General features: G+C 39.2%; 1 protein-coding gene across 8 annotated transcripts in view; it reads right to left on the reverse strand.

Moving 5' to 3' along the window:
• The window catches only part of CACNB2 (calcium voltage-gated channel auxiliary subunit beta 2), a 353267-nt gene that overhangs the window by 13156 nt on the left and 314293 nt on the right, over positions 1–25818 (reverse strand). For all 8 annotated transcript variants that reach the window (XM_001497017.5, XM_023632325.2, XM_023632326.2 and 5 more), the window contains 3 exons: positions 23580–23660; positions 23059–23117; positions 14091–14200 (listed from right to left, as the gene is read on the reverse strand). In XM_001497017.5, the coding sequence (XP_001497067.1) occupies positions 14091–14200; positions 23059–23117; positions 23580–23660 (250 nt within the window). The remainder of the gene's footprint in view (positions 1–14090; positions 14201–23058; positions 23118–23579; positions 23661–25818) is intronic.

The following is a 25818-nucleotide window of genomic DNA, read 5'->3' on the forward strand; positions in this document are numbered from 1 at the left end:
AGCCTAAATATTCTTATCTGCAAAATGGAAATGAGGACTAAATGAATCAACATGCAAAAGCATCTATTACAGTGCCTGGCCCATAGTAAGTGCTTAATAAATCTCAAGGATAGCTTTGTACCTTCCTCTGTTAACACTTATCACTGTATCTCAATGATGTGATCAAGAACTTTTCCAATAGGTAGTGAACTGGCCGAAAACTGGAAACAATACATAATTATTTCTATTCCTTCCTTCAGTTCAATGCCTGGTATCTCATTGGCACTCAAAAAGTATGTTGAAACAATGAGTCAATTAAATAAGGTAATAAGATCACTTCTTAAATAAACGTAGTAGGCAAAAGCTGCTGTTGAAGAAGAGAGTCATTAAATAAATCTTTAAAAATATGAAAAACGATTTGACTACTAAGATAATATTTAGATGAAGTACTCCCCTTGGGTGGAGATGTTGCTATAGCTGGGCCATCAGAACAATGTTGTGAAATAAAAATTGTGCTGATTTCTCAAGCAGACAGCTACCCTGGTAATGGATAAGTCAAAAGGAGGGAAGAAATAAGATTCAAAAGATGAACTAGTCCCATAAATTCCACATTACAGCAAGGCTAATTTATAGCCTTCTATCATCAGTCCTTCAATCTCCATAAATTATTTGTTTTCTCTCTTCCTAAGAGAAGGCAAATGGTCAAGTAAATGCAGTCAACATCCCTGCAAGATGGCGCACTCGATGGAAAAATCTTGGATGGTAGTCAGGACATCCAGTGTATTGGCTTTATAACTTAGCAGGTGCCTTAGCTACACAGATCCTTTCACTTCCTGTGGCTCTCAGCTCTTTACCATACAGCGATGGGCTTGACCGAGATCAGTAATTGCGAAACTTTAGCATATAGTAGAATCACCTGGCAGGTCTGTTAAAAGAGATTGTAGGGCCCCACCTCCAGAGTTTCAGATTCAGTAGGTCGGGATTCCTAGCTAATGCCCCATGATGCTGATGCTGTTCATTTGGAGACCACGCTTTGAGAAGCACTGATGTAGATGATCTCTCCATTTGTCATGCCAGTTCTGAAGTCCCTGGTGCTGTTAACCTGTGATTAACTTTTTAAAAGGGAAACTTTTATTCAGATAACTGTACATTCACACACAGTTGTAGGAAATAATACAGAAAGATCCCTTATACCCTTTACCCAGTTTCCTGCAGTGGGAACATCCTGTAAAACCATAGCACAATATCACAAGGATATTAATATTGATACAATTTGCCAATCTCAAGATTTCCCCAGTTTTGCTTGTATTCATCTGTGTGTATTTAGCTCTGTACAATTTCATCACATGGGAGGTTCATGTATCCACCACCACAGTCAAGAGACAGAACAGTTCCATCACCACAAGGAATAAATTCGACAAACTTTTCAGAAATTATCTAAGTTGGCCCTTCACCTGGGTTAAAGATATGTACCAAGTTGTGAACATTATTATCCGACTGCCTGTATTGCTAACATACAAAGTAAATGCCTTTCTTTTCTCCCTGCATGCTATCAGTTGCAACGGTTGCCATGTGTACAGCTAATACCTAGCTCCACTTCCTTTACTGTTTTATTCACTCAATATTTTACCACTTCCAGTACATGGTTTTTGCTGTTGAGTGGTACAATTATGTACCACAACCACATATTTGCATACAAATGTGTGCAAAGATGTACCGTATTTCCCTAAATTGTCCCTGGAAAGTTGCTTGTGGTAAAACCAAACCATAATGTGAAGGTAGTATAAAGTCAGGCAGTTTAAAGAAACTCCAGGGTGAATTCCCTTATAAAGCATTACTGTAATTATCTAAATTTATTACTTTTAAAAGTTTCTATTTGGAATTGGCAAATAATTGTACCACCATACCCTTTACTATTTAAATTCAAGTAATATTTTTTACTTTTAGGAGTATAATAGTCTTTATTTGCCTTCTCCAAGTTTGAAAAGTAGAAACAGTAGATATTTTAAATTATGATGCTTGACCAATATTACCATTGAGATAAGTTAAAACTTTTATGAGCCTATATAAAGCCATCACACATGCAAAGATGTCCTGTAGCACCCCCAAAATCTGAGGACAAACTTTAACGCTTCAGTTTTCAGCATCCTTTTTCTTCACACAATGGTACATTAGCATCATGAAGTCCAAAGGCAACACGCTATACTTTTGTTTATGCAATGAATGTTTTCTAAAAACTTCTGCATAAAGCAAATTTCTATCTATCAAATTATATTTTCAATGTACTGGATCTTTCATCCTTTGGAAATAATTGCTGCACTTGATCTCATCTATTAAACTTAAGGTAAATTTTCTCAAATTTAATTTCTATTAAATATATATAAGAGAAAAAGATGCTTTTAAAATAAGCTCCCCACGTTCACTCCTACCCACCCTTGGGTTAACAGAAGTTGCAAGCTAATAAATAATGCTTAAAAGAAGTTCTTAGTCATTGTCTCTGCCCCAAAACCCAGTGCAATTGTTTACCATTCCTCTGACACACACTCTCCAGCTGCTCACAAATATTGAAACATAAGCACTGATTTAATTTGAGTTAGATTTGTGAAGTGTTCATACTTTTTAAAAATAGACAACACGATAGAGAACCTGTCATGCAGACTTAGAAAAATATGCTACATGGAAGTGGTTTAAACGGTAAGAAAATTGCCTTTAATATAAGCAAAGATTTTAGTGTTGATACTTCAATACAGATAGTTTATCCTCTTAGGGAGCAATATAGTAACAATAATCCTCCTCCCCCTAAAACTTCAATATATCCTTAATGTCAGCAAAACGACAGCTTAAAAGTGTACCACGATAGGAAATAACTGGTTTGCCCCAGAGCAAGCACAAAACTCTGATGTACAGCAAACGCTGAGTACAAAGCCATTTTCTGAGTCTGCATAAACACAAAGGCCACAAAATCACGGCGGGGTGGGAGGGGAGGCAGCATCACGGGGTGACCGCCTTCCCATCCAATCATATTTTACGAAGTGCCTACTTTGTGCCTGTGACTGCGGCATGTACGGGGAAGCAATGATGAGCCAAAAGAGATGCAATCCCTGAACTCAGGGCTTATAATCGAGCGGAGAGACAGATGGTAATCACTCACTCAATGCATGTAAAATCACAGCCTTTCGGTGACACAAAGGGGAGTCACAGGTGCTGTGACGTACAGGAGGGAACTGCATCAAAGAAGTGGGAACAGCAGGTGCAAAGGTTCCATGGCAGACAAACAGGACTGAACGAAAGATTGAAAGACCGTGTTGTGGGCTGAATTGTGTCCCGTTACTCCCACCCAAAATTCATATGTTGAAGTACCAACCCTGAGTACCTCAAACAGATTTGGAGAGAGGGCCTTTCAAGAGGTAGCGTTAAAGGTGCTCACATGGGTAGCCTCTAATCCATGAGACTATATTTGGAGATAGGACCGTCAAAAAGGTGATTAAGTTAAAATGATGCCGAGAAGATGGGGCCCTAAATCAATGTGACTGGTGTCCTCCTAAGAAGAGAAGGAGACACCAGGGATATGTGCACACAGAGGAAAGGCCGTGTGAGGACACAGCGAGAAGGTGGCCATCTGCAAGCCAAGGAGAGGGGCCCTAGGAGAAACAGACCTGCTGACACTGTGGTCTTGGACTTCCAGCCTCCAGAATTGTGAGAAATAAATGTGTTCCAGCCACCCAGACTGTGGCATTCTGTTATGGCTGCCTGGGTAGACTAATACAGACCGTATGGTTCCAGGGGAGGGAGAAAGGCAGAGCATGGTGTGGAGTGAGGCTAAGAGGTTCGGACATGTGTGGTTAAGGAGTTTTGTTCTAGTCTAAGAAGAAGGAAGAGCTATTTAAGGTTTTAGGCAAGGATGTGCCATGAACAGATTTGCTTTTTGAAAAGATTTTGCTGGCTCCCGTCTGAAGAACTAAGAGATAAAGGTCAAAATAGCTGGGAAGCAGTTACAGTGCTCAGTGTACTTTGAACTGGAGCAGTGGTTCAAACCCTGTATATAATCAGACAGATCTGACATTTAGGAGATGAAACTGACAAGACCTGGAGATATGCTGGGAAAAGGAAGTGAGAGAACTCAAGTATCAAGATGGCTCCAGAGTTTCCTGGCTTTCAGAATGGAGATAGGCAACCTGACTTGCATTACTCAGATAAGAAACCCTAGAAAATTCAGAATATGGGAAACATTGTAAATTCTCTTTAGCATATGCTAAGTTTGAGGAATATACCAGGCAACACAGACAAGTAGGATACATAATTCTGAAGATTAAAGGACCTATCCAGTTTGGGATACAAATTGTGAGCCATCTGAATATAGGAGGTAAATAACCTATAGGTATGAATAGTTTTGCCTAGAGAGAGAACACGCGATAGATATAAGAGGACCCAAGATGAAGAATTAAGAATTCCTAACACGTAAAGGCCAGGTAGGACAAGGCTGCAAAGAGGTAAGGTGGGAGGGCCAGAATCAACGGTGTTGAGGAATCCAAAGGAGAGGGAGCTTCAGGGAGAGAGAAGTCAGCCCTCTCACATGGGACTGCCAAGTCAAGGAAGATAGAGTTGAAATGCGTCCACTGGACTAGTAACATGGAGGTTACTGGTACCTTCTTTAGCACTAGCTTTTTTGGTGGAGTAATAAAAGTAGAAACAAGTTTGGAATCAGCTGGAGAGTGAAAGGTGAGTGGAATGGAGACACTAACTGTGGAAAGCTAAAAATTTGGGCTGTGGGGGGAAGGGGGAGAAAGATGGAGGAGGGGGGATAGAGAGAGGTAGGGGTAGGTAGAAGTCACTGAAGAGACTTTATGGGTCAGGGCAGGGTATTTTATTGTATTTTAACTTTTTCATTAAATTCAATTAATTTCGAAAAAACATCCATCACTTAGGAAAAGTCTATCATTAAAATCCCAGATTATAGCACCATAAAACTGAGAAGCTGGTAGAGGATAGGAAAAGTGAATTTTCTTATCCAACTGCTTTTCTTACAGTGCTCATTTCTCACAAGGCTCATTATAGAAACAGATTCAAGTGGGTTTTTAAATTTTAAATTAATGTAGAGTAATATTGAATCCTTGAGGATGTGCAGTTATATGGATTTTAGCACACGTATGCTTTTGTGGAACCGCTGCCACCCTTTGGATACAGAACAGTTCCATTCCTCCCAAAGCAACCTCGTGCTTTCCCTTTGTACTCGCCCCCTCCCCCAGCAACCACCGATGTTTGTCACTAGATTTTGGCTTTTCAAGAAAGTCATATAAATGAAATCATAGAGTATGCAACCTTTCCAGACTGACGTCTTAACTGGTGATTCATCCAAGTTGTTGCTTGTTTCAATAGTTTGCTCCTTTTTACTGCCAAGCAGTAGTATTTTACTGTATAGATATACCACACTTTATATATTCACCCACTGAAAGATATGTGGGTTGTTTCCAGTCTTTAGATATTATGAATAGAGCTTGTATAATGATTCATGTGCAAGTGTTGATGTGAACATAATTTTTGATTTCTCTAGGGTAAATACCTAGGAGTGTGATTTCTGGGTCACATGGAAGGTGTATTTTTAAAAACAGCTTTATTAAACATTAAACTGTACATATTAAAAAGGTACAATTATGTAAGTTTTGACATTTTTACACACCCATGAAACCATGAACACAATTAAGATAGTGAAATATCTATAACTCCCCCGAATTTCCTGGCACTCCTTTGTAAGCCCTCCTTCCTACCCTTTTCTGCTGCCCCTCCCCCAGCCCAGGCAACCTCAGACCTGCTTTCTGTGACTCTTGATTAGTTTGCATTTCCTAGAGTTTTATATAAATGGAATCATGCAGTATGTACTCTTTTTTGGTTTGGCTTCTTTCACTCATCATAATTCTTACAAGATTTACCCATGTGTATATCGATAGTACAGTGGTTTCGCATTGTCTGGATATACCACGACTTGTTTATCTATTCACCTGTTAATGGACACTTGAGTCGTTTCCAGTTTTTGATTACTACCAATAACGCTGCTATGAACATTCATGTTCAAGTCTTTATGTCCAATATGGGTTTTTTTTTTTCTCTTGGATAAAAAAATTGCATAACTGGGATGAGTGGATCATAAGGTAGGTGTGTGTTTAACTGTGTAAGATGCTGACAAATTTTCCAGAGTGGCTGTACCATTCTGCATTCCCACCAACAACGTGTGAGAGTTCCAGCGGCTCTGCACCCTCACCAGCACAAAGTATTGTCAATTTTTTTATTTTATTTTAGCTATTCTAATAAGTGCATGGTGGTATTTCATCCTTTTAATTGAACCAGCCTTGTATTCCAGGGGTAAACCTCACTTGGTTATCATGTGTTATTATTTTCAAAAACTGCTAGATTTGTTTTGCTAATATTCTGGTGAGGATTTTGCATCTATGTTCATGAAGGATATTGGTTTGCTATTTTCTTTTCGTTTTTTTCAGTGTCTTTGTTCAATTTGGTATCAATTTTCGTTCAATTAGGTAACAGTGGCCTCCTAAAATGAGGTGGAAAATGTTCCCTCCCCTTTTCTGAAAGATGTTGTGTAGAAATGGAATTATTTCTTCTTTAAATGTTTGGTAGAATTCATCAGTGAAACCATCTTGACTTGGCGATTTCTTTTACTGGAAAGTTTTTAACTTCAAGTTTAATTTTTAAAAATAGTTATAGGACTATTGAGGTTATCTATTTCTTCTAGGGTGAGTATTGGCGGTTTGTGGTTTTCAAGGAATTGTTTGTGGTTTTCAAGGAATCTCATCTAAGTTGTCAGTTTTATGTCTGTAGAGTTGTATGCTTTCAATGTCTGCAGGGTCTGTAGTGTTATTTGCTCTTTCATTCATGATACGGTAATTTGTGTCCTCTCTTGTTTTCCTTTGTCAGTCTAGCTAGAAGTTCATCAATTTTATTTATCTTTTCAGAGAAACTGCTTTTGGTTTCATTGGCTTTTTCCCTACTATTTTTGTTTTCAGGTTCACTGATTTCTACTCAAATTTTATTGTTTCCTTCTTTGTGGTTGCTTTAGGTTTATTTTGCTCTTTTTTTAGTTTCTTAACATTTTATTATTGACATATGACCTTTCTTCTTTTCCAATATAAACATTTAATGCTATAAATAGCCCTTCAGGTACTGCTTTAGCTGTGTCACACAAATTTTGATATGTTATTTTCATTTTTGCTTAGTTCAATATATTCTCTAAATTCTCTAGAGATGTCTTCTTTGATGCATGGGTTATTTGAAAGTATATTGCTTAATTTTTAAGTATTTCTAGATTTTTATATTATCTGTTATTGATCTCCAGTTTAATTCTATTACGGTCCGAGAGCATATTTTGCATGATTTTAATTCTTTCAAATTTGTTAAGGTTTGTTTTATATCTTAGGATATGGTCTATCTTGGTGAATGTTCCATGTGAACTTAAAAAGAATGTGTATTTTACTTTTGTTGAATGGAATGTTCTATAAATGTCAATTAAATACAGTTGATTGACGATGCTGTTCAGTTCTTCTATATCCTTGATGATTCTTCTGTCTACTAGTTCTATCAATTACTGAGAAAGGAGTGTTGAAATCTCCACCTATAATTGTGGATTTATCCTTTCAGTTCTGTTAGAGTTTATTTGAACTATTTTGGTCATCTATTGTTAGGTGCATGCACAGTTAGGATCGTCTGTCTTCTTTGTGAATTTACACTTTTATCATTATGAATGTCCCTCATTATCCCTGGTAATCTCCTTTGCTCTGGAGTCTAGTCTGTCTGATATTAACACAACCACTCCATCTTTCTTTTGATTAGTGTTCGCATGGTATACCTTTTTCCATCCTTTTATTTTTAACCTACATATATCATTTTCTTTGAAATGAGTTTGTTGTAGACAGCATATAATTGAGTTATGATTCTTTAACCCTTTCTTACAATGTATTTTAGTTGGTTTGTTTAGACCATTTACATTTAATGTATTTATTGAAATGTTTAAATTTCCATCTATTATTTTATTATTTGTTTTCTGTTTATTCCCCTTATTTTTCTTTCCTCTATTTCCCCTTTCCTGTCATCTTTTGGGTTAGTTGAACATTTTTTAGTATTCCATTTTAATATATCTATTTTATTTTTTTACTATATTTCTTTCAATCATTTTTTAAAAAAAATTATTTATTTATTTATTTTTTTTTTTGAGAAAGATTAGCCCTGAGCTAACTGCTGCCAATCTTCCTCTTTTTGCTGAGGAAGACTGGCCCTGAGCTAACATCCATGCCCATCTTCCTCTACTCTATATGTGGGACGCCTACCACAGCATGGCTTTTGCCAAGTGGTGCCATGTCCGCACCCGGGATCTGAACTGGCAAACCCTGGGCCGCTCAAGTGGAATGGGCACACTTAACTGCTGTGCCACTGGGCTGGCCCACAATCATTTTTTTTAGTGGCTGCTCTAGGGATTATAATATATATACACTTAACTTTTCATGGTCTACTTAGAATCAACATTTTGCCTTTTCAACTGGAAATCATACCACCATAAAGATCCCTTTGTCTTCGTTCTTTGTGTTTGTCTTATAATATACCCACCTACATTGAAAAATCTCATCAGACAGTGTTATACTTTGTGCTTTTTAACTGTCAAACATACTTTAAAGAACTCAAAAGGAGAACAGTTTGTTACATTTACCTAGATAATTACCATTTCTGTTGCTTCATTCATGATCTTTCAGGTTTCCTTCTGGTATCATTTCATTTCTTTCTAAAAGACTTCCTTTGATAATTCTTATAGAGCAGGTCTGCTGGCAATGTGAATTCTTCCAGTATTCTGTCACCTGAAAATGTCTTTATTTCACCTTCCTTCCTGAGGGATATTTTCACTGAGTATATAATTCTGAGTTGATACCACTTTCAGTATATTATTCCATGTCCTTCTGTTCTCCATGGTTTCTGATGAGAAACTGACAGTTGATTGAATTGTTGCTTCCTCATAAGTTGTGTATCATTTTTCTCTGTTTGCTTTTAAGTTTTTTTTCTTACCTAATTTTCAGTCGTTTGCTTGTGATATGAATAGGCATGGATTTCTTTGGGTTTATCCTATTTAGGATTCATTCACCTTCTTGAATCTGTAGGTTTTTGTCTTTTGCCAAGCTTATGAGGTTTTAAGCCATTATTTCTTCAAGTATATTTTCAGCCTCATACTCTTTCTCCTCTCCTTTTGGTACTTCAATGACATGGATGCTAGATTTTTTGGTACTGTCTCACCACTTCCTGAGGCTCTGTTTATTATTATCTTTCAATCTTTTCCTCTCTGTTGTTCAGACTGTATAATTTCAATGGACCTGTCCTCAAAGTTCATGTCCATTCTTCTATTGAGCCCATCCAGTGAGGTTTTATTTATTTACTAGTTATTAAAATTTTCAGTTATAAGAGATATTTCTTCTTTATATCAGATCTAAATTTATAACATGTATTTTAGTTATTGAATAAAATAGAAGAGAATTACATAAACTAACACTGCATTAGAAAAATTAAAAATAAAACTACTCAACCCATGGCTGAATGGTTAAGTTCGCGCACTCCACTTTGGCGGCCTAGGGTTCACCGGTTCAGATCCTGTGCGTGGACCTAGCACTGCTCATCAGACCATGCTGAGGTGGCATCCCACATAGCAGAACTAGAAGGACCTACAACTAGAATATACAACTACGTACTGGGGGCTTTGGAGAGAAGAAGGAAAAAAAAGGATTGGCAACAGATGTTAGCTCAGGGCCAATCTTTAAAAAAACAAACAAAATACTAATAATAGAAGCCACCATGGACTGATCTGCTACTAAGCGCTACCAAACTGTATCATGTGCTTCTCACAACCATCCTAAGAGATATGTTCTCAGTATTAGTGTCATTTTAGAGATGAGAAATGGACTCAAAGACTAAATAATCTGCTAGATTGAAATCAACAAGAATAGGAAAGACCTAAGAAAAGCAAGAAGTATAAAATAAAGATAAAAGCAAACTTTACCAAATAGAAAATGGAAAAAATGGTAGGATTTAGTACTATGAATAATCTTAAAGACTAGCATATACTTACATATCTGGAGTATTAAAGTGTCAGTTTTGCACTAAGTTATAACTTAAACACGTTTCCTGTACAGTAGAGTCCACACACCACACACGTGATCTAACATGTTACACTGGTAGGGGAGGGGGATCCCCTGACCATTCTCCTGCTGGCTTATTTTTCTCTTTCAAATTACCCATGTCCTAGTGCTACCATAAGAAAAACTAAAAATGCTGACACTTACAAAGAATTAGTTAATATATAACACACACATTCCCCCTCTTGAAACTATCAGAAAAGGCATTTGCATACAGAGTTTCCTAGGATCAGATGACAGGTGTAGCCCCTGTGGGTCACCGATCCATTCTGTGGCCTCTGGACCCACCGCCACCGTCTTTCCTCTGAATCTCTGCTTTATTTGAGTGAAGTGCCAAGTCAAGGATGAAAATTTCCTGTCAGGAAAGTCAACAGATTTTGCCAGTCTTCGTCGTCTTTGACCTCTCTAGCATCTGGACCACTAGAACGTCTCTCCCCTCAGTGTGCTCTTCCTCCAGTGCTTTTCCCTGCACTGCTCTGGCAGCTGTTTCCTGTTCTTCCTCAAGACTCTTCTTTCCCTGCCCACCAGGCAAATGCTAGTTCCCTTCAGGGCTCTGGGCTCGCCTTGCCCTCCTGCCTTTACTCACTTCTCTGGCTACATGTGTACACTGATGGCTTCCAAAAATAAAGTACAAGCCATCCTTGTGATTTGTGGATTCTGTACCTGCAAAGTTACCTACTGGCCAAAGTTAATTTGTAAGCCCCAATCAACACTCATGGCAATTTTGCAGTTGTGCAGGGACATGCAAACAGTGGCAAAAAGCTGGAGTTCTCCAATGCACACATTCTCAGCTGAGGTCAAACAAGTTACACTCTGCCTTCCTGTTTCGGATCTCATGTTGTAAACGTGTCCTTTTGCTGGTCTATTTAGTGCCATGTTTTTCTCATTTTGTGCTCCTCCCCCCCCCCCCCCCCATGGTTTGACTATTTAAAACAGTTCCCAGTGTAGTGTAGTGCTGTCTCGTGTTCCTAAGAGCAGGAAGGCTGGGATGTGCCTTATGGAGAAAACATGTGTTAGCTAAGCTTTGTGCAGGCGTGATTTATAGAGCTGTTAGCCGTGACTTCAAAGTCAACGAATCAACAGTATACATCAAAGGAGGTGTCTTTAAACAGAAGCATGCATAAAACAAGGTTATGCATTGATCAGCTGATGAAAATGTGACCAGTGGCTCGCAGGAACCTCCCCCTGCTTTTTCCTTAAGAGCAACGGCTCAGTATTCGCTACTTCAGTGTTCACGGGGACCTTATGGAACATAACTAGTGCGAATATTGAGAACTGACGGCGTCTTAAGCCTTATCCTCCCTGTTGAGTTCCAGATCTATGTATACAATTACCTGCTGGATATCTGGAAGCTCCCTAACACCGCAAATACAACATGTTTACAAATGCAGCCACCATCTTCCCTATGTCCCTCCCCAGACCACTACCTCACACAAGCTCCTCTTCCCGAACCCCTCAGCCCCAGAGTAACACCAACAACCACCCAGCTCCTCAAAGCAAAAACTTAGAAATCATCTGGGAGTTCTCTCCTTCATGTTCCACATTCAATAGATTGCCAAATCCTGACTATTTCTCTCTAGATTCCTTTCATTCTTCTCATTCCCTCTGCCACTGTCTTATTTCAGGCCTCACTTATTCTCTAACTTGAATGACAACAACAGCCTCATAAATGACTTCCCTGTCCAAATCTGGCCTGCTGCTACAGGGATTCTTCTAAAGGCACCAGAGTTTTAGTTTCTGCACAGAGTACTATTTCTCTCTGATGCTGCTTCAACAGAATCCTAATTTTCCCCTCACTTCACTCTTGCCCTGGTCCATTCTCTTCTCCATCATGCTGTTAGTGATCCTTCTAAAACATAAGTCAGATTGTGTCACTTCTCTGCTCCCCTACAGCTTCCCACCACATCCACAACTAAGGCCTGCAAAGTGCCACATGATCAAGCCCTCCACAGTCTCTCTGACCTCATCTCCCTCTGCTTATCCCTCTCTAGTCACACTGGCTCCCTTGCTATCCCACAAACATCTAAGACGTGCTCCTGCCTCAGGGCCTTTGCACTTACAGTTCCCTCTGCCCAAAACACTCTTTCCTCAGGTAGCTGCAAGGCTGGGCATTCACACTATAAATCATTCCGCTAACATGTCACTTTCTCAGAGAGGCCTCCCCCGACTTCCCCATATGAATTCACTCCCCGCTCCTCAGCTCCAAACTCCTTATTATCTTCCCCCTGCCTCTCTTTCTGGTGTCATCTCCCACCTCCCTCTTTTTTAAACCAAACATTGAGGCAAAGGAAAGCACCAGCATTTTCCAGAAGTCTCTTGATGATCTTGTGTTAAATCCCTATCACCTTCGCCACCCCTTTCCATTTTTTGGGGGGTTAAATGCTATCATGCTTCAAGTCTCAGCTCAGGCTTAGCTCCCTGGAAAAGTCTTGCCCAGGGGCCTATGACCCCCTGATCTTTGGCAACCAGGTCAATGCACGGCCACCTTTCTGTCCACTCTTACTTCATGGGCTGTTAAGTTTGCTTATTGCTACACCAAGCTCCTTGGGGGCAGGGGTTTCATCTAATTCATCTTTTTATTCCCAGGCTTTAGCATGATATGCAGTGTCTGTGCATTTTAAAATAATATATAGTTAGTAGTTACAAAAAGCCTTGGCAATCTAAACAAATCTCTTATGCTGATTCAACTGATGAGTCCAAACACATCGCTTGACCTTGTCAATCAGTTGAATCAATGAAATGGGCGTTCCGTAACAATTACCGTGAGCATCAAAATGTACAGAAAGAGGTTTAAGGGTCACAGATGATAAGGATGTGAAAAGAAATCACTGTTAACATGACATATGATCACATTTTCCCCTCAATATATTTCTAAAGCTATACTACTGAAGTTTAGTCAATGAAGAGTTGTTAGGTGACGAAGAACACCAAATTCTATGAAGTATTATATTCATTACTAACAAAGTTTATTATTTTTAATAGTTTCTCTATGATGTATATAATATACTCCAGAATGAACTAAAAACTACGTTAAAAGCCAGTCTTATATTTACATATTTGATATATATTTACATCTTTTTATATATTTATATTTATAGTTTATATAAGACATATATTTAACATATAAACAGAAAAAAATTAACTAAAATCAAAGATCTCACACAACCCTGAGAAAATTCACTTTATAAAAACAGAAACCTAACAACACAGTAAGTTACATGCGTAACAGAGATTAACCTAAAACTCCAAGCACTTGCCAAAGAGATGAAATAGTTCCCAGAGGGTCTCATTTCATCAAATTAGTACATGGTAATAAACAGTATCCAGACACACCCTGTAAACACGTTAACTAAAATCTCTAAACTCTTCTCACAAGTACAACAAGAATATCGAGGTCAGTGGAAAATGGCCAGGAATGGACTTCATCCTTTATCAGTCTCAACGCACACAGACACACACACGTTATCCTAATTACGATATAATCACAGATATAATTCAATTACTGAGGGATTTCAGATAGTAGCCATCATTTATGGAAGACACACTATGTTTAAGCCTTACAGTAATTCTACAAGATAGTTAATATGTATTTTTTTTAGATAAGGAAACTGGGCCTTAAAGAGGTGAATAAACTTGTTCATGGTATCACTGATGCAAAGCCAGGAGTTTTTCGAGTCTGTAGACACCAAAGCTCACATTAGTGAGAACAAACCACAACCGAAACATTAATGCCGACAGCCTGTGGAATTTTTAACTCAAACTATCAAAACAAATCGCTCCGTTCCATGAAATCACGAAGACTGGAGCATGTTGCCCTCACTGGCAACATGTGTCTGTTTCTCCTCTGCTCTAAGACACATGGAATTATCATCTAGTTGGATCTTCTCATTGGCAGCCTCAGGAGAGAAGCTCATGAGCAGCGCCCAGACTTACCTAAGCTTGACCTTGTGTTGGATCTCTCTATTATTGCATGCTTACTGGGATTGTTTAACACAGAGCGTTTGGCCAGTGAGATGTCAGCGGTGACCCTCGTGATAGATATCCTGTTGAGGAAAAGGTAACAGAACACCCTGAGATTATTAATTGAATAGAAGTAGACAGAACACATGTCCAAAACTCATCTAAGTATGAAATATATATCATGACCATATTTTCAAACCAAAAAATGTTAGGGCACATAATTGTTTTTTTTTTTATCCTGCATCTACCTAACTTAGTATGTAATGGTTGCTTACCCGGTACCAGGCGCAGACTAAGCATCATGTCATTACCTGGATTATCTCCTTACATCATCCCAAATATTCTAGCAGAGAGGTGTATTATTAGCCCACTTTTGCTGAGGAAGAAAATGAGCCATTGGTAGATTATTTATCCAAGGCTATATATTTACAAAAAATGGGATTTGACCCCAAACTCTTGAGAGCCTATATCCTTGGCCCTTGTGTTGTAATCCCTCCCATAAGTATGGTGCTGTGATAAGCATGAAGAATAAATAAAAACAAGACAAACATGGTCTTCCCTCAGAGAGCTAAGAGTCTAGTGGCAGAGATAGGTAATAAATAAGAAAATAATAAAATTAAAGATTAAGATGACTGTTGTGAAGCTGAGGTAGGTGTTGTGACAGACAATAATGAGTTGAGGGGTCATTTTAGATAGGGTAGAAATGAGAACAACAAAATTTGGGGGCTGGAAAGAGTAAATGACTTAGACTGGAGACAGCCACATATACCAGCCGGCAGTAGGAGAAAGTGTGGAGCCAAACAAAAAGCTCACAGTACCTCTGAAGAAGAGGAAGGTTTGGTTAAAAGTCTGTGTCAGAATTACGTCACCACCTTCCCTGTACTACATCAACCCACCAGGTGATCCTTTCCCTATGTGGTGTAAGACCTCTAGTTTAGTCTTGACAGGCAATAAAACAGAGGGCCTCTGACCAGGGGACCCTAGGCAGAGCAGGGACAGAGAATACATACTATTTGGAAAGGAAAGGATGCTAAATGCTGATCCCCCAGCCCTCTTCCTCATCTTAGAATTTTGGTTGTCAAGGTTATATCTTTCAGGTGTCAGGAGATTCTTCTCTGGGGATTCTGACCGCCAAAGAGAAGAGACCCAAAGACAATGACTTTGGTGGGTTCCAATATAAATTGTCCAGTGATGTTGCCCTTCAGGGAAGCACAAAGTTGACAAGCTCCACCTATGAGCACAGAATTTCCAATTGATTATTTGATGCCACATTCTTAAATCTGAGCACAGCAGTGTTCCCTGGGCATCTTAGGAAAACCTCTAACATGAGAGATTAAAACAAAGAGAAAAATCAACAATGAATAATATTCAAAGTTGAAAGCCAGGAGATGATTATACCTATGAAACTAGAACAAATTTCTATTTCAAAACTCAGGATAAGAAAAAGTTTTGGGAATTAAATAGTTAACAGTGAGAAATGAAAATTCACAAGACAGGCTAGAAGATAAAGTAAAGAAAATCTACAGAGTAAAACAAACGAGGCAGAGATGGAAAACAGGAGAAGTAAGGTATGAACGTTAGAGAACACTCAGGAGATTCAACTTGCAGACGAGAGTTCCAGAAAAAAGGGAGTCAAGAAAACAGAGAAGAGGAAACTGAAAAAATAATTCTAGAATTGAGAGTCTGATTTTCCAAATGGAAAGGATCCAGCACAAGTTGAAAGCACAAGTCCAAGTTGAAAGTTCCACACCAAGACATATTCTTATAAATTTCATGACACTGGGGACAAAGAAAAACCTAAACGGCAGTCCCACAGGAAGGGTTGGGAACTGAAATTTTTGTACTTCTCAACAGCAACAATGGAAGCCAGAGGATAATGGAGCAAAAAGTTTTCAAAATTCTGAGGGGAAATTATCCCAATCAAAATTCCATAGCTGTTTTAACTATCGATTAAAAGGGAGAGTTGATTAAAGACAGTTTTAAACATTCAGAGTCTCAAGAAGTTTTTATGTACTCTTTCTAGGGAAACTATTGGAGGACATTGTTGACTGAAATGACAGGATAAACCTTGAAAGAAACCAAGGGATCTAGGAAAAATGGGCTCCAACCCAAAAGGAAAGTGAAAGGAATCCCAAGGATAATGATGAGGGCTGTCCTTGAATGACAAATGTGCACCCAGCAGAGAGAGAAACTGTCCAGACGAGAGCAGGCCAGAACGCTCCCAGAGAGAGGGTCAAGAAGACAAAGCTGAGAGACTACGGGATGCTTTTAATACATTGTGAGGAGAGTTAGACAACTGGGGGAGAATTTGAGGCTGGATTAATGCCAAATACAGAGAACATTAAGTAAGTGTAAAAAGTAAAATTATTTATCTCATAGAAACCACAAAGTAAGTACACAAGAAAAAAGAATTATAGTATATGACATGGCTCATTTGAATATTACTTATATGATCATAATAAATACTAAAAATAGAGCCAGTCAAAATTATGATTTAACTGTTGGGAGATCGGAGGATGAGATGCATGCAGGTATGTGTACAGGAGAGACAGGAAGAATATGCATGAGAGAGCTAAATATTCTTCATGGTAGGAAGTCAATAGATGATGCCTAACACTGAAAACTCTAGTAGTGAATGAAGCATATTATTTAGAGGCAAAATTGAATACCAAAAGATACAGCTAAAACAGTTAAAAGTGGTTGCCATCCGGAGAGCAGCACATTTAGTAAAGTGTGGAAAGGGACTATTGGCTCTTTTGCAAAAATATTTTTATTTATCTATATACCATAAAATTCATTCATTTTGGTGTCTAATTCCAAGAGTTTGGACCAATTCATAGAGTTCTGTATCCATCACCACATTCATGATGCAAAATAGTTCCATTACCTCCCCAAATTCTCTTGTGCTGCCCCCCCCCCCCCCTTTGTGGTCAGTCCTCCTCCCTACCCCAACCTGGCCACCACTGAGCTGTTTTCCATCCCTATGGTTTTGCCTTTTCCAGAATATCATTGTAACCTTTTGAGTTGAGCTCCTTTCACTTTGCATAATGGATCTGAGATTCCTCCATGTTGTTGTTTCATTTCTCTTTATGGCTGAGTGAGATTGCTATTTTTAAAAAATAAGTCTATCTGATTTTTAAGCTTTTTGTACTTTGATGAAAATTTTATTTAACATGTAAAAAGCAATAACCAGAAAAGTGACATGAAACCCATCAATTTAAAAATATTTAGTTTCATTATTATTTCACAATGCATTCACAAGTGAAATCAGGCTATATGTGGGAACAATCCAAGGCTTTGTCACTGTTTTCAAATGTTTTTATTTTGGGGGGGTGTAGTAGGGTAGGGTGGTGCAAAAGTATTCCCTTTATGCCGAGCACCTGCTGGCCATGGAGGGAGTCACTCATTCAACACAGATTTACTGAGTGCTCACTCTGTGCCAATCATTGTTCAGGATGCTCTTATGGGACTTAAATTCTTGTGGGGTGGAGGGAAGCAGACAGATGTCTATGTCAGGTGGTGATAAATGCCATTAAAAATAATGTAGGATAATGAGGATACAGATGGAGTGCCGTGGAGGGTGTATTTTTGGTGTTCAGGGAAGACCTTTCAGAAAAGGAAACCTTTGGTCAGAGACCTGAAGGAAGTGGGAGAATAAGCCACGTGGATATCGTGGGCTGAGGTAAGAGTGAGGACCTAAAGGGCTGGGCATTACATTAGTCCAGCTGAGTGGACCACACGCTACTGATGACCAGAATCTGGGTCTGTGCCTCTAAGGAGCCCTGGACACTCACTGGGAGGTGGGCTGCCCTGTGCTGGGCACCACCCTGGGGATACAGTGGGGACAAGAAGGACAAAACCTGCTCAGGAGTGTCTCACAGTCAGCCTGGGGGAACCGATTCAGCGGAAGGGGAGGATTTTCTCTAACAATACATCTTCCTCTTTGTCCCACATGCTTTGTCCTTCTGCATATGGTATTGCTCAGCCGGGCGTCCACTCCCTGCTCACGTGGTTAGCTTTGTAGACTGAGAAGACAGGCCACTATCCTATTCCAACTCCTTAAGCTATGCTTTGGGAATTGTCATTACCTGAGGTTCTGCCAAAAAACAGATCTTGAAAATCCTAAGGGCAAAATTCTGGGGACAACTCAGTTTAGGGGAGTGGCTCTCAACTCTCACAGTGTAACAAAATTGCCACATATGCTTTCAAAGTTACCTTAGGTGCCACCCTAGAGATTTGGTTTCAAGTAATCACAGATGGGCCATAAGCCCTTGTTTTTTCTTTCGTATTATTTTTAAAAGCACTAAAGGTGATTCTAACATGCAGCCAGGGTACAAAACCACCAGTTTAGAAGAAGATGTTTCTATGTAAGTTTCCCATACGACAAAATAAAGTGATGTGATGTTTCCCAGGATGACTGATTTCCAATAAGATTCCCATGTGTGCGATTCAACATGTACATATTCCTACAGCAGTTCAGTTCACGTTCTAACACTTCAGCGCTAGGAGCTGACATTTTCAAAGTCACTGGGGAGGAAAACCAAATTCATCACTGATGGTCGCTTTCCTTCTTGCCCTCAATTTTGTTGTTAATTTACCTGTCACTGTCCTACAAGGTGAATCTGAAGATTGCTTTGTTTACATGACATAGTTGGTTAGGGTGGATTTGATTTAAATGGTCTATTCTATTGCACACAACAGAAAGGATAACGATTTATCATCTTCTTTGACCTGACACACTTACGCTATTTTAACTAGGATCATGATTCTGCCAACTCTCCAGGGCTTCAACAAATGCACTTAACTAGGTTTAAGAACAGAAAAGAATTCCTATCAAGACTCTTTCATCACTAATACTTCCTTTCATATTTTCTGCCTCTTAGGCTTTAAATTTTTTTTTAAATGAATTTAGTTTACTTAATAGAAAACTAAGGAGTAATTTATTTTTCCCTTTTAGAATTTACGTGTCTATTTAGAATTAGACATACTTGACACTTTTGATGGGTTCCCACCCTCTATTGCTGTCTTGGCTTGCCCAAAGCAAAGACATTTAATGATTCAGTTGCTCTGGATGTCTTGCCATGGGTAAAAAAGTTAAATTTTTGCATGGCTTTTTGAAATATTCTGCCTTATGGAGCCTATCACTTCCTTTGAGGAGCTTTAATTGGTGATCACAGGCTAGAGTGTTCAACTTCAGTGCTAAAAGTCAAGACGAGCCAAGGCAGGTCCATTAAAAAAGCCATATGAAAATTACTTCTGGCCAGAAACAAAAGAGCGATACGACATTCGGATTTTATTTGTTTCTTAAATGAAATCAATCTGAATGGCTGATACTTTAGAACACCGGTCCAAGATACACCCTATGGCTGGGATCTATCTTTCAAATTCCAAACTTAACTCAGGTTTAAAAAGAAGTGGGAAGTCAGGAAATTCCATCTCATCTCCCCATCTTTGGCATTTAGGAAAGGGCAGTGGGTTAACGCAGCCACAGAAAGCATGGTGCCCAGTCTAGCAGAATTTTCTGGGTATGCACGCTCCTGAAGACAATTCCAAATTGTGATAAATGACAAAGCCAAGAACGAAGAAGTGAAAGCCAACTGGGCCTGATTAGAGGTATGGCTTTTACACTTGGCCAGAGCCTGATAGACCTGGACCCAGCCAAAGGCCCAAGGACCAAGCTGTGTTTCCTGGCACAAAATAAAATATATTTCATAAAGACACGGAAAACCAAGAAAATCTAACAAGGAGCATTTGGTTAGGTCAACTTTGATTATAAAGTCTTATTTTACCTTGGAACATAGATTCTTTTTTTCCTTTTTCTGTTTCTTTCAGTCTTTTGCTTGATTAGTAACTAACAATATTTATCCTGCTATAAAGGTTTCCCTCTCTGTCCTTGCCTCTCTTGTCAAAAGTCAATATAAATTAGAAATGGCCGTAGAAGCAGGTGTGGTCAAGAGAGAAAATACTATATCAAGAAATCTGAAAGAACACTGAAGCCTACAGATATCCTCTATTGTACTTATAGAGAAGGAAAGGAATGTGGAGAAGAGAGGAACCAAATTCATCTTGTTAAAAATACAGAAACATACACTAGCCTTGTATGTTCCCAGATCCCCGATAATCTACTCCTAGTTTAAATTTGGAAGTTTCCATTTTAAACTCCTATCCTATCTTTGATGCTTCAGGAGTTGCCTTAACGTTTACTATGACGTCCACTGGTTATTTGACTCAAGGCTGCGTTTCAATAGACTATAAGTAAGCTCTACGAAGGCAAGGCCCTTGTCTGATCTTGCTCCTCATAATGCCTGGCACATAGACTAGACTCTGCTCAGGAAGTATTTGTTGAAACAAGTTGAGGGCAGAGGGAAAGGATTAAGTCCAAGCTGATTAACATGGCACACTAGACATGGCCCCAGCTTTGTTACCAATCACTCTGTCTAGAGACTTGACTTGAAGACCTCTAGATGGCTTGCCTTACACATGATGCTGTGTCATATCTTGATGCCTTCACATGCTTTACACCCTCTGCTGGACATGCCCTTCTCCTCCTACTAATTCACTTGGTGAAATCTTAGGTACCATTTGAAAACCCTTCCTGGATGTTGACATCCCTAAGTCAGTGTTAATCCCTCCTCCCTTTATGTTACCTGTATCTTGGACACACAAGTGCCGAGCTGCCCTTTCATTTACTTTATATTCTATGACTCCAGGTCTCAGTTTATGATTCACATATGAGCTCCTCATAGGCAATGACAGTGAATGGCTTCAACATCTCTGCATTTCTCTAACAGGAAGTACAGAGCAGACATTTATTCAACATTCATCCATTCATTGTTCACACTGAGGGTTGTTCTAGGCATTGAGACCACCACAGTTCACAAAGCAGATTAAAAAACCCCTGCCCTCACGGGGTTTATATTCTAATTGTGAGAGAATGACAACAAACAAAATTAATAAAGGAAATATATAAAAGAGTTATAGGAAAAAAGTCAAGGAAAGAAGAGAGAATGTGTGTGTGTGTGTGTACACGTGGGTGTGCACGCACACCCACATATACCAAGGAGAATATCTGAGGGAAAAGTGTTCCTAGCATAGGGTACCGCGAGTGCAAAGGCCCTGAGATGGGCATGTATCTGGGTGTCTGGAACACTCCTGGAACAACAAGGAAGGAAGCGCGGCAGGAGCAGAATGAGCAAGGGGGAGAGAATAAGAGGTGAAAAAGGTAATCAGCGGTTGGGGGTGTGGATGGTCAGACCATAGAGGGTCTTATAGGTCACTGTAACAACTGTGGTTTTCACTTTGAGTGAAAAGAGAAGTCACTGGATGGATCTGAACAAAGGAGTGATGAGATCCCACTCATAGTTTAACAGGCTGCTGAATTGAGAACAGACTTTAAGGGAACAATCATAAAAGCAAGAATACATGTTAGGAGACTATTTATTGCAATAATTCAGGAGGGAATGATGGTATCTCAGACCAAAAGGATAGCAGAGGATGTGTGAGAAGTGGTTATATTCTTGATATATTTTGAAGATACAGACTGTTAGCATTTGGATGTGGGATGTGAGAGAAAAGAACAGTCAAGATGATTCAATGATGCGGGGCTGAAGGACCCTAGGACTGCAAGATGAAGAAGCTATTAGTTGAGATACGGAAGACTATGAGAGGAGCAGGTTTTGGGGGGGAACTGGGAGGTTTAGTTTGAGAAGTCCATTAGATATCTTGGTGGTGATGTCGAAGAGGCAGCTGGATAAATGTGTCTGGAATTCAGAGTAGAGACCAGAGAAGGAATGCTATTTAAGTGTCTGACATGGAATGAAATCACCAAAGAAGCGAGTGTAGACAAAAGAGAGAGAAGACCGAAGGACAGCCCTGGGCTCTCCAAGATATCTAGCTGATGAGGAAGAACCAGAAAAGAGACAAAGGAGTAGCTAGTAAGATAGAAGGAAAATCAGGAAAGTGTGGCTCCAGAAACCAAGCAAATAAAGTATTTAAAGGAGGATGGAGTAGTTCACCATGTCAACTGAGTGGAGGACTGAAGATTCACCCCCAGACTTAGCAATATGAAGGTCACTGGTAATCTGGTGTGACTCGTTTTGGTTGAGCGATGGATGCATAACTGGAGCAGGCTTATCAAGAGACTAAGAAGAGAACGAGTATTCACAAGTTGTTCAAGGACTTCAGCTGCAAAGAAAAAGATAAAAGTGGGACAGCTAGAGAGGAATATGAGGTCAAACTTTTTGTCAAAGGAGCAATAACTACATTTTTGTACTCTGATGGTGTTTCCATTAGAACGAGAAATACTGATGAGGAGAGAGGAAAGAATCATTATGGCCGTGTCAGGGTGGGGATGGGGAATGGGATTTAGCACCCAAGTGGCCGGTTTGGCCATTGCTAGGAACGTGGTAATAGGAGGAAAAAGCAGAGCACTCAGGCAAACATGCAAGTAGGGATAGGTGAGGTGGTGGGGAGTCTTGTGCTCCTCCGTTTGCCTCAATTTTCTCAGTGAAATAGGAAGCAGGTTCATCAGAGGAAAGCGAGATGAGAAGGAGGTGTTAGAGATCTGAGGAGAGAGGGGATGGTACGAAGGTCTTTTAGAAGAATAGAAAAGAGAATGGAAGAGGGATATTTAGCATGATTTCTGGGCAGCACTGCACGCCGGTTGATCATGAATTTAGGGTGAGACTAGTCAGCAGGGAGATGGCCAAGCTCAGCTCACGGATGCAGGGGCAGGAACAGAGACCTGGATCACCCAGGGCTGAGGACATGCCGAGCAAATACGACAAATATTTATTGAATCAGACTGTACTGAATGGAACTTATTTCCCATCACCATAGAGACTTGAGAGAGTAGTTTTCCCTTGGGATCACCTGCCTGTCCCACTCGGTTTTGCCTTCTGCAAGGCAGAATGCACAGAACCCAGAATACTGAAATACTCACCGTCCTTCAAATCTGTGTTTTAAAAAATCAAACAATGCTTTCTGCATCATATCCGTGACCTGCAATTGAGCAAGCAATAAATTAAGATACGATAAAAATATTACTAACTGTGATAAAACAATTTTACTCCTCTTAAGAATGTTTGAAAACCTGGGCTTCCCATTTGGAAAAAGCAGTATTGATGTTGCCACATTTTTCTGTTGCTCAGTTCTGATACAATGACCATTAAAGAGACAAAGTTCCCTGAACTTATCCTTTCAGTGACAGTAAATTACATCACAAGTGGTGTCAGTCACTCTCCATTTGATATTATTTCCCCGGAACCAAGTAAATTGTAGGTAGCAGAAATCTCCAACGCAACAGACAAGAGAACAAAACGGGAAGCAATGTATACCGCAGCTTGAAAAACAACGTGCTCTGCTGCTAGAGCTCTTTGGGTGCTAAATTCAGGAGTCAGGACAGGGAGGTGCAGCCACCAAGCAGTCCGGCATGCGAAGGTGCTCCAGAGGGCAGCTACTCACCTCGTACCCCTTCAGAGAAGGGCCCACCAGGACCACTGGTCGCATGGAAGGTACCACGTCATAAGGAGGAGTGTGCTCTGTCTGCAGAGAGACGAGAGGCCTTCAGATGTTTAACAGACATGGGGAACTTCAATATTTTATGTATAAACTGTTCTTTCTGAACTCTGTAATACAAGGCACTAACTTTCCAGACATTTCATTTTTTTTTCTTGCTTGCCTCTTTTCTAAATAAACCCAATCAAAGACTGGTGGGTTTATTTTCCTCAAGTTTTCAAGTTACTGAATTGTCTACAGTTTCCTTGCTCTCCTCCAGAAATGCTCCTGACATACCAGTTGCGAAAGCAGGAGATGCTGCTTTTGAACAAAAACTAGCTGGTAGAACAGAGAGAAACATGCATGCAGAACAGGTGCTTCAGGCTCGCCTGGAAGTTAATACTGCTTTTCAGATGCATTTGAGTTTTCTGAAGAGTCAAATGATCAGACCTAATAGAGTTAATTACAGAGAGAAGAGAAGTCTTCTTATCTTTGTTTCTTAGATCTTGTCTTACCTGGATAAAAGCTAATATCAAAACATTGTAACTTTCATTACCAAATACTTGAAAATTCCTATTTTACTGTGAGAGTTTAACTTAGCATGCAAGCTTGTTCCAGGAAACAGGAATCAGGATCTCTATTCACGGCTTAGTGATTGATGCTTTTGGATTTGGGGTTTCTATACCCTGACACTTAAAAACTTACTAGGTAAGATTTATGAGTCTTGAAGGAAAGGTGGTTAGTGTATGATAATCAAGCACGCTTTGGTGGCCTCAAAAGGTTCATTATCAACGTGCATCTCTAACATGCTTCTCAAGAGCAGTTTAGGCAGTGTTTCTGTCACATAACTAATTCATGCCTTTCCACCAGCGTTTATTTCGTTTTTGAAAGAGCAGGGGGAGGAGTTAAATTTTGCAGCAATTTCAAAAAGTTGCAAAACTTTTTGGCTTAACTGCTTCAAATCAAATGATTAAAATAAAATTTTTCCCAAAAAATAGAGAACAGCTAATTTGTTTGATTATATTAAAATTGGACATTTCAATAGCAGAAATGTTAAAGTGACCCCCCAAATGACTTTTTTAATGCAGAAGAGAGACAGAGATGGCCTTAGACACTGGGATAAACAAATCATTGTTACATGAATCTTTCTGCATTAAGGAGTATCTGGAAAAATCTATTTTAGGACTCTCATAGACCAAAAGAAAAATATTCTTTCAGCTATTTTAAGAATTTGATAAACATGTGCAAATGTGAATGTAATTTTTGCATCAGCCTGTTGCTCAAGAACATTTTATTATTGCTTAAAATTGCCCATTCCAAAAACTTTCTGACTTCAACCAAATTTAGCTACATAAGGGGGAAATTAAAAAGCATTTCAAATTCAAAAGCTTCCATCTGAGATTTCACCAATAGTCATAGACAAATATAATCAGAGGGGAGAAAATACTACTGTGACTGTGCTGTCCAATTTTACTCCTTACAATTTTACCTAATGTTCAAAATTAATTTTAGTAGACACAATAAAGGTAGAATACGTTTTTAAACAGAAAAAAAAAAAACCAAGACAAACACAATACAGTGACAGCACAAATGCCACACAAGCATCACTCTAAAAGCAACCTAAAACATGGACAACAATCTTATCATTGAATCTCAGGTTGTTTTTTTGCTTTTGAACTCTACCCTGAAGTTGACCACATAATCAATAACATAAGAAGAATGAATACCAGCGCCCAAGGCATCATAAGCATATTTATTAAATTATTCCATTTATATCACCTGGGATCATACCGAACATGTTTAGAAGCCAAGTCCTTATAGCAATTCAGCATAAGAATACCTTTTCCACCATTAGAATTAGGAATATAAATTGCATGCATTTTAGTAACAGCTACCAAGAAATTTTATGTCAAGCCTTTAAGTCTTAAGTGGCCCAGTATTTGACAGGTCTTTGTTCCTTTGATCTGTGACTGCCAACTAGCAAGGGGTTACCCATGCTGATAATCAATCAGCTTCTTAATCAATAGGGTAGCTACAGAAATTACCATATTTGATGGAATATTGGTACTTTGTGCCCTATTGATAATGACGCCATCATTTTATCTCCCCTTTCCTGCTAACCTTTTGTTTCACTTATTTAGCAGAAAAACTGTGATAAACATTTTTAAAGTTTTGCAATTTAAGAGTAAGCAAACTTCAAAAAACC

This window comes from Equus caballus, chromosome 29 (assembly GCF_041296265.1).
Source record: "Equus caballus isolate H_3958 breed thoroughbred chromosome 29, TB-T2T, whole genome shotgun sequence".
NCBI classification, from domain to species: domain Eukaryota; kingdom Metazoa; phylum Chordata; class Mammalia; order Perissodactyla; family Equidae; genus Equus; species Equus caballus.